We start from the raw sequence: 9,698 nt of genomic DNA, 5'->3' as shown, positions 1-9,698 counted from the left end.
CATTTTTATTAGCTCAATACTTAAATCTCATTGGCCACTTTTCACAAAACATGGATTTTCCACTTTGGAAAACTTATGCTTGCTCATCGTTTTACAAAGGCCAACTGTTGACATTGCATTATTACTCAACAGTCAGACTCACCACAGCCCAGCTGATTACTTGGTTTTCTATGCATGACTAACATTTGCTGCTTGAGTGGTTTTTATTCCAGTCAAATGATTTTTTCACTACAAGGAAAATGAGGGCATTTCCTGTTTAATCACTTTATCCTTGCGTCTCGTCTCTGCCTCCAGCATTATAACAAATAACCATCTAATGTTTTGCTGGAAGAAAATACTCACAACAGTGTCTGACTGTGCAGGTTCCCTGCCAGCTAAACAACAAGATGTACATGTAACTGCCTTTTACCGCTATTGTTATATACTTATATTACAGCATATTTATCTTTTTTAAACTTGACATTGTTGGCATTACACAGTGATTCATGACTGCTAAAGTGACCAGGCTGCAAACACTTTTTTGTGTGCTATGTGTAAGCTTGCTTTTCCTGTTTTGTTATTCCTTCTGTTCATGGCTATTTTCATCAGTGGAGCAAATTGTAGTGCAGTTACTGTTAATACTTACAACAAAAAGCAACTCATTGCACTATTTAGATAAATAACGGATAACAAAATAGACACTAGCTTGTGTTTATGGTCAAGTTTCAAAACCAAGAATGCATTAAACTATTTAATTATTAATTTATGTTTTGCTTTTTACGTAAGTATTGCTGTATAAACAAAACAATTTATTGTAGACTGAGTATTTTGCAAATGAAAACAATGAGCAAAACCGTTAGTGAGTTATTATATATACTAGTAACACAACAGTCTTGAGTGCCGTGAGAGATCGTCAGACATAATAAACAGCTGCACAATATTTCCATAGTATAGCAAGCTGGTGAATTGGCACAGGCGGTAGAGTGGTTGTTTGCTAAGCTGAAACTCATAAGTTCAAACCCTATATGATGTGATCTTTTTTTTGTTGACCAGGGTTATCAGATGGATGGTCAGATACAGTTCTTATTATAGTAACATTATTTAATAAGTATTGTTGCGTGTCGTTAGTCAGTAATTGTTGTAGCTGACTGCCCTTTGTGTTAAATTAATTAGTCCAGTGCAGTATGTCACCTGAAGTCTAATGGGCTATTTTGAGCTGACTCATGCTTCCGAATCTGGCCAGTTCCAGCTGGATTAATGCTTTCAGTATTCTTTGCTTTGGGTGCCATCAATGGAGCAGCAATTATTTTGGTGCAATTTCTGGAGCTTGGCTTAGCGACTCTTGAAATTGGGTGGGTTTATGTCCCATTTTATTGCCTCTGCTTTGGCGTTGTCTGCGGGAATCAGTGCACCAGATGTTCAGCTCATGACAGTAACCCATTAACCATTTTTTATAACTTTTTACATGCCTAGTACACCATATAAATACACGTCAGCAACTCACCCAGAGCAGTCCCTACAACTCATCAAGACAGCAACGTTACAAGTTCGCTCTTCAATACTTTATTTATCAATTTATGAACATGATGCTTTTATTATAGTAGAGACTTTTCAAGCAATTATACCTGTTGGATAAATATTTTAAATATCTTCCAAAGTACTAGCAAGGCTCCAATGAAAGGAGAATAGAGGTACGTTAATTTTTATTCATGACATATACATCTGATTTATTTACCTCTTGTAATATTCGCATACTCTATTTGCATATTTTATTCATACATTTTATCCACTGCTGACATCATCATAATCATATTTTACTTTTTATAATTTCTAGTTTTTACGGGATTTACTGGTCAATAAACCAATTATCTCTGTCCAAAAACAACTCCAAAAACTCGATATGGGCCTCAGCTACAATTGTATTTAAAAAATTTGTGGACCATTTTATTCAATCTTCACACGCATATGCTCCGTGCCTTCCTCAGACCGGTAAAAATATTTGATCTTTTCTCTGATTCCCGAGAACTGATCTATTAAGCAACTACTTTCAAGCTATCTAGTACAGAACTAAAAAAATCCTGAGCATCAATTCGCTTACTGATAGCAGGGGCAGATCTAGGAAAAAAGGGTGTGGTGCAAAATTTGTGTAAATCGCCTGGCCCCGCGCCGGCGGAACTTTGTGGAATTTAGGCATCTTAGAATGAAGGGGTGTGTTTGAGTCTGTAGTGAAATAAAGATTTGCCCTCTGAGCTACCTACTAGGATGCTTGTCAGCAGTTTATGTTTTTATAATCAGTGAAGCAATAATGAAATGTTTGTGCTCAGCTCTTGTGGCCGGTATAGGTAACCACCAGCAGAAGTAACTTGAACTATCTTTATTGGTTTTTGAGTAACTGAAATATGTCGCTAGACCAATGACAATCTAACCTGATGACCTTAGATGATGTTTTTACCTGACCTGTTCAGTCTCTCACCAATTTTCACACAGTCAACTACATAATGTAACCTTTTTTTAGTAAAGTTGTAAACCTACTTATTCTGTATTATAGCTTGGATTGTTCAAAGAGGCACAGGTCAGTAAGTCTATCTTAAATAACAGTTTTGAACTATATATGTGTTTTGTTCTTTTTAACTGACTGATTGCACTTGGATAATTTACTTGAAGTATAAATTTCTTGAAGATATCACATGTATTGTCAATTATGAATTTATAACCAATGCTAATTTCACTTAATAATTGTCTGTAATTTCACAGGTTTCACGGTGTGAAGGCTTCAGCCCTATATGATTAACAATAAATATAATCCACATCAGTGATTCAAATCTCTCATTAACAATCCGAGTACAAATATGAGTTTGGAGTTTCTATAAAACTCTACAGTGAAACCTTATCTCAAAACTGAGAGAGACTGATCGACCTGCAAATGGAGCTCTAGCTATTCTAGAGAGAAATAAACTGCAAAGGTGCTCTAGCCATTCTAGAGAGAAATAAACTGCTACCAAACTGCAAAGGTGCTCTAGCTATTCTAGAGAGAAACAAACTGCTACCAAACTGCAAAGGTGCTCTAGCCATTCCATATCTAGAGAGTTAACAGAACCAACTGAAGCCTATCAACAGAGTGATAAGTAACAAACAATAGTCTACTGCGTGTGCATGTATAGATATTAAGTGTGCTATTTTACTTGTTATAACTGAAACATTTATATTAGTAGTATTAATTTTGAATCTAAACACTGTAAATCATCTAAGGTCATTAATAACAGGTTGTCAGGTTAGCTTAAAATGGACAGCGATAAGGAGAGTTCAAGTTCGCTTCCGGCCGAGGGTGATATTCCGAGCACCGGAGCTACGAACGAACAAACAGAAAATTCTCGAGATAGTGAAAAAGATAGTCAAACTGCTGCCAAAACAAGCTCTGTTAGTGTTGATAGTAGCATTCGAGAGCGTAGAAAAACAAAATTGTCCTCAAACGGAAAAGAAAGTAAGGTTTCTGAGCTGTGCCTAAATATAGGCAAAAGAATTAATGTTGAGTTTAGATTTCTCACCGAAACCCAAAAAACTGTATCTTCATCGGGGATTACCTTGAGTGATCTCTATGACACATACGATACTGCTGATAATAGAATGAAATGTATTATTAAACTATACGATGAACTTGTTGCCTTGTGTGATGATAATACAAATAAAATCCCAGAACAAACCAACCAGATGTATGCATTGTTTGTCTCACGAGCCACCGAGTTCTGCTCATCAATGGAAAAGCAAATGGATGAGCAGGAGGCTGTAGAGCAGGAAATTCTGGAGCATGAAAAACTAGACAGAGCAAGACAACTTGAAGAAGAACAAAGAATATTTCAGGAATATCTAGAAGAAACCCACGACGTAGGACCCATAAGAATGCTGCAAGAAGACAGACACACACTGACTGAGGAAATGCTACCTGCTGTTCCAGCTAGCGAGCCATCAGAACGACCTACTCCAGCTAACGAGTCCTCAGAACGGTCTCCTCCTACTAATGATTCTTCCCCTCCAGAGACTAAATCTGTGATAGTGCCAGCAAAGCATATCAGATCTCCGACAGAAACTACAGTTCTCACTACTCTGCTAAAAGGGTTTACTGAAGCGTTAGCAGTGGGAAACAAAAAGTCGGTCGAGCCAGAAGTGTTCCAAGGCGAGGTACTCAAGTTCTCAGACTGGGAAGTAGACCTCGATGCGTACCTGCAGACTGAGAAAATAGTAGGAAACCACAAAATGCGTCACATGAAGAAATTTATAGATGGAGAAGCTCGCAGGTCTATTGAAGCTCATCTAGCCACCAACACAGAAACTGCCTATGAGGAGGCGAGAACTATTCTCAAAGAAAGATATGGCAATGAACACACGATCGCCAGGAACTTCCACAGAAGGCTAAGCGAGTGGCCTCAAATTAGACCGAAAGATCCTAAAGGCTTGAGAGAGTTCAGTGACTATCTCTGTTACTTGCAAACAGCAATGAAGTCAATGCCTCAACTGGAGATTCTCAACAACTGCATCGAAAACGAAAGGATGACCACTAAACTACCTGACTGGTTAAGACGAAGGTGGCCGAGAGTAGTGGGTCAAAAACGACAAACTGAGCAACGTTACCCAACATTTACAGAGTTCTCCGAGTTCGTCAAAGAAGAGGCATATATTGCCAACCTAGAGATCTCAACAGGCATGATTCAAGAAAAACCCCGAGAAAAACGTCCAGAAAAGAGAAACCTTGGAACCTTCCAAACAACTGTAGAAACTAAATCTACACAGCAGTGTGCGTTTTGTAACTTAAGAAATCACCCTACTAGTGATTGCTACAAGCTACAGAAGGTAAACAAAGAAGAGAGAGACAGGATTATCAAAGAGAAAGGACTATGCTTCCGATGCTTGAAGACAGGGCACAGATCTAAGGCTTGTGCCGAAAAAAGGGAATGTTTGATCTGCAAGAAACTTCACGCAACTGCTAACCACGACAGTAACTGGTCACCCAAGTACCGGAGTGACAAGAACACAACATCTCAATCTAAGCCTGAAACTGGTGTTCAACCTCAAGAGGTTAACATGAATCAGACCAAACCAAATAAACAGCAGTCAAAAGAACTTGGATGCAGAGCTACCAGGATACAGGGCAATATGACGAGTATGCTCGTGCCAGTCTATTTGTCAGCGGGAACCGGAAGAGAAATTCTAATATATGCTATGTTAGACAACATGTCAGATGCTTGCTACATGTCGGCAGAAGTTGCTAAGATGCTAAATGCTAAAGCAGATGAGGTGGAAAAGAATGTTGTGATCCACACCATCAACGGATCAGAACGTACTGACATCGAAAGGTACGACGATCTCATGCTAAGAGGATACAGCACTGACAATTACGCACAAATTAGTGCTTATAAGAAGGATCAAGTCTACTGCAACAGAGATCAAATCCCAAACCCAAACAGAGCAAGAAAACTAGCTCACCTGGAGACTATAGCAGATGCCATACCCCCACCACTTGACATACCCGTTGGGCTGCTCATTGGTGGTGATCATCCAGAAGTCATTCAGCCCCTTGAAAGCAGACCGGCACCTAAAGGATCTGTAGGACTCCCATTCGGAGTGAGGACGCTCTTTGGATGGACCATGGGTGGCGGATCAAGCAGCTGCTCGAGCATTAACAAACAGGTATACCAAACTGGAAAATCAACAGAACTTATGAACATCTTAGAGCAAGACTTTAGAGACACAAATACCAACAACGTCCTAACCTCACAGGATGATCTCAAGTTCCAACAAATTATGAAGGCACACGCCAAACAAAATGCTGAGGGGAACTATGTGATGCCCTTGCCATTCAGGAAGCCAGATGAAGAAATAGGTCTACCTCTCAACAGAATCCAGGCTGAGAAACGACTTGCTGGAATTGTGAAAAAATTCCGAGCTGATCCAGTGTATCACGAGGAATACAGAAACTTCATAGAGGATCTCATCAAAAATGGACATACAGAAGAGGCTCCAGAGACAGGGGAACCTGGAAAAGTGTGGTACCTACCTCACTTCGGAGTTCGCCACAAACAGAAGAGAAAGCTGAGAGTGGTAATAGATGCCAGTGCCCGTTTCAATGGCATATCACTCAACGACATACTACTCACTGGACCAGATCATATGAATTCCTTGATTGGAATCCTTCTACGTTTCAGAAAAGAGCCCATCGCAGTAACCAGTGATATTCAAAAGATGTTCTATAACTTCTTTGTCAAACAAGAGCACAGGGACTACCTACGTTTCTTGTGGGTTGATGAGAAACTAGAAAGTGTAAAAGACTACAGAATGACTGTGCACCTTTTCGGTGCTACAAGCTCTCCAGCAGTAGCTACTCACGGCCTTAGAAAATTAGCCGATGACTACGAAAGCATATCGGACAAAGCTGCAGAATTCCTAAGGAATGACTTCTACGTTGACGACGGAGTGACAAGCGTTGCATCAAAAGAAGACGCCAAGAACCTGATACAAGATGCTACAGACATCTGTAAGAAGGGAAACATACGACTACATAAATTCCTATCTAATGATAAGGAGGTTCTGGATTCAGTTCCCAAATCAGAACGATCAGAGTCGATCAAAAGCTTAGATCTTTTCAAGGATCTGTTACCCCATGAACGTACCTTAGGTATGGAATGGTGTGTAGAGAATGATGTCTTCACATTCAGCACCCCAGACACAAGCAAACCCCACACCAGAAGAGGTCTTCTCTCAACCTTAGCACAGGTGTACGACCCACTCGGTCTGGTATCACCTGTGATACTAAAGGGTAAACAGATTCTGCAGAAGGTCACATTTAAAGAAACCTCATGGGACCAACTTCTGTCTCCCGAGAAAAGCTCAGAGTGGACAGCATGGCTAGAAGTCCTGAAAGATATTTACCAGATCCAAGTACCTAGATGTGTCAAACCAAATGAGAGCTGGAGATCGGTAGAACTTCACCACTTCAGTGATGCGAGCCAGCAGGGATACGGGGCTTGCTCATATATCCGATACATAAAGGATGACGGACAAGCAGAGAGCAAGCTTATGCTAGCAAAAGCTAGAGTAGCACCTATCAACAAAATTACTACGATACCTAGGCTAGAGTTACAGGGAGCGGTAACCGCTACAAGGTTAGCCAGACTCCTACGTAAAGAGCTCAAGATGGAAATCAACAGTGAGTATTTCTGGACAGACTCCAGTATTGTCCTGGGATATATTCAGAATGAAGCCAAACGCTTCCACGTGTATGTAGCCAACAGAGTCTCAGAGATAAAGCAGGTTACAACTTCCGAACAATGGAGGCACGTAGCATCAGAAGATAATCCAGCAGATATTGTCTCACGAGGATGTTCTGCCATGGAGATCATAGACAAAAATGAGATGTGGCTACAAGGACCAAAGTTCCTGAAAACAGCAGAACTATCGACCTACTTGAGGCTGAACAAAGCAAGTACTGATCTTGACCCGGAGGACCCAGAAGCTAAAAGAGTGACAACTAACGCGACATCAATGTCACGAAGCCTTTCCACTCGATTTGAAAGGTTTAGCTGTTGGCAGAAGCTCGTTAGGAGCGTTGCTATACTAAAAGCATGTACAACGCAGAAACGTAAGACAGGAAGAACTTGGAGAACATCAACACTATCTGTAAAGCACCTCACACAGGCAGAAGAGTTCATTATAAGAACAACACAGGAAGCGGCCTACCCAGCTAAAGAACGTGAAACTAGATTGGCCAGTCTTAACCCAACTGTAGATAACAGCGGACTAGTCCGCCTTGGTGGGAGAGCTGAAAAGGCATCAAGCTGGCCTTATGAACAAAGACATCCAATAATCATACCCAAGCACTCACACATTGCTAAGCTTATTGTTAGAGCTCAACACGTGAAGATACATCATCTAGGCTATCGCTCGACCCTCTGTGCTGTGAGGGAAGCTGGCTACTGGATTGTGAATGGCGCTGGAACAGTCAAAGCCTGTCTGAAGGGCTGCATCCACTGCAAAAAGTTGAGGGCCAAGCCAAGTGGGCAACAGATGGGCGAGCTTCCCAAGGAAAGACTGGAAAGGACGGCACCATTTACACATATAATAGGCATGGACGTATTCGGCCCATTTCACGTAAAAGATAGACGAACAGAAGCTAAAAGATGGGGCTTAGTATTGAGTTGTCTCTACTCCAGAGCCATTCATATAGAGGTACTGGAAGAGATGACTACAGACTGCTTACTCCTTGCCCTTCGCTGCTTTCTAGCCATAAGAGGGCCAGTCCAGACTATAATATGTGACAACGGAACAAACTTTGTGGGTACGGCCAATGAGATGGCTCGTCAACTAGATTTGGCAGAGCCCACTCTCAAGAACTACCTACTCAAGAACAAGATAGATATGATGTTTAATCCGCCAAAGGCAAGTCATCAAGGGGGAGCCACAGAACGGATGATCCGATCCATTAGAGCAGTCTTGAATGGTATGGACTTCAAACATAGAGTAGATACCAAAACGCTACGAACTGTTTTCCACGAGATTGCTAACATAGTCAATAATAGACCGCTAACTGGAACCAACCTATCAAACCCTGAAGAACCAATTGCCACTCCAAACAGGCTCCTGACAATGAAGACCCCACTACTAGCTCCGCCTCCTGGACACTTCCCAGCAGATGATCTGTACTGCAACAAGCGCTGGAAAGTTTCACAGGCGATAGCAGATGAGTTTTGGAGAGCCTGGAGGACAGAGTACGTTGCTACTATGATAACCAGACAGAAATGGATTGATGTGCAGAGGAACGTAAAGGTTGGAGATATAGTTATGGTGATCGACGACAACGCAGCTAGATGTGACTGGAAGGTAGGGACTGTCTCGAGTGTGTTCCCAGGTAAAGATGGTTTAGTCCGACAGGTGGACATAACCTTGGGAAATAGACACCTGGACAGCAAAGGTAAACCTATGGAACCCCCCACTACGCTGAAGAGACCAGTCCACAGGACCATTTTGCTGTTAGACCTCTAGATATATACAGTGCTTATTTAGTATGTAGTGCACACTTTAGTAGATCACTTAATATTCAAATATTATAGCAAGAGTTATTATATTACTGTATGTATCATTGTATGGTAAATAAACCCCAGATATACAAACCACAAAACATAGCTTAATGAAGTATCGTAAGTCGTAACCGCATTAACCCAAATAACTTGTAATCTCAAATGCCTGTGAAATAAATAAAAACGACGGTAAATTTTAAACTTAAAAATTTAGGTGGGAGTGTAGTGAAATAAAGATTTGCCCTCTGAGCTACCTACTAGGATGCTTGTCAGCAGTTTATGTTTTTATAATCAGTGAAGCAATAATGAAATATTTGTGCTCAGCTCTTGTGGCCGGTATAGGTAACCACCAGCAGAAGTAACTTGAACTATCTTTATTGGTTTTTGAGTAACTGAAATATGTCGCTAGACCAATGACAATCTAACCTGATGACCTTAGATGATGTTTTTACCTGACCTGTTCAGTCTCTCACCAATTTTCACACAGTCAACTACATAATGTAACCTTCTTTTAGTAAAGTTGTAAACCTACTTATTCTGTATTATAGCTTGGATTGTTCAAAGAGGCACAGGTCAGTAAGTCTATCTTAAATAACAGTTTTGAACTATATATGTGTTTTGTTCTTTTTAACTGACTGATTGCACTTGGATAAT

The 9,698-nt window shown here is 40.8% G+C and overlaps 1 protein-coding gene across 1 annotated transcript; it reads left to right on the top strand.

Moving 5' to 3' along the window:
• Window positions 1–6,648: 6,648 nt before the first annotated feature.
• LOC137394262 (uncharacterized) lies at window positions 6,649–9,009 on the top strand. The gene is made up of 2 exons (XM_068080984.1): window positions 6,649–6,787; window positions 7,790–9,009. Exons 1-2 carry the CDS (start codon window positions 6,649–6,651, stop codon window positions 9,007–9,009), a joined length of 1,359 nt encoding a protein of 452 aa, XP_067937085.1.
• Window positions 9,010–9,698: the final 689 nt, after the last annotated feature.

The sequence above is a fragment of the Watersipora subatra genome, chromosome 4 (assembly GCF_963576615.1).
Source record: "Watersipora subatra chromosome 4, tzWatSuba1.1, whole genome shotgun sequence".
Taxonomy (NCBI): domain Eukaryota; kingdom Metazoa; phylum Bryozoa; class Gymnolaemata; order Cheilostomatida; family Watersiporidae; genus Watersipora; species Watersipora subatra.
The sequence above is the reverse complement of the archived record's forward strand: the minus strand, read 5'-3'. Positions and strand labels throughout refer to the sequence as shown.

What these genes read in the sequence shown, in the direction of transcription:
- LOC137394262 (XM_068080984.1), top strand. Translation starts at nt 6,649, where the DNA reads ATGGAATGGTGTGTAGAGAATGATGTCTTCACATTCAGCACCCCAGAC. An exon ending in ATCACCTGTGATACTAAAGG is followed by an intron (nt 6,788 to 7,789) that starts GTAAACAGATTC and finishes TTGGTGGGAGAG; the next exon opens with CTGAAAAGGCATCAAGCTGG.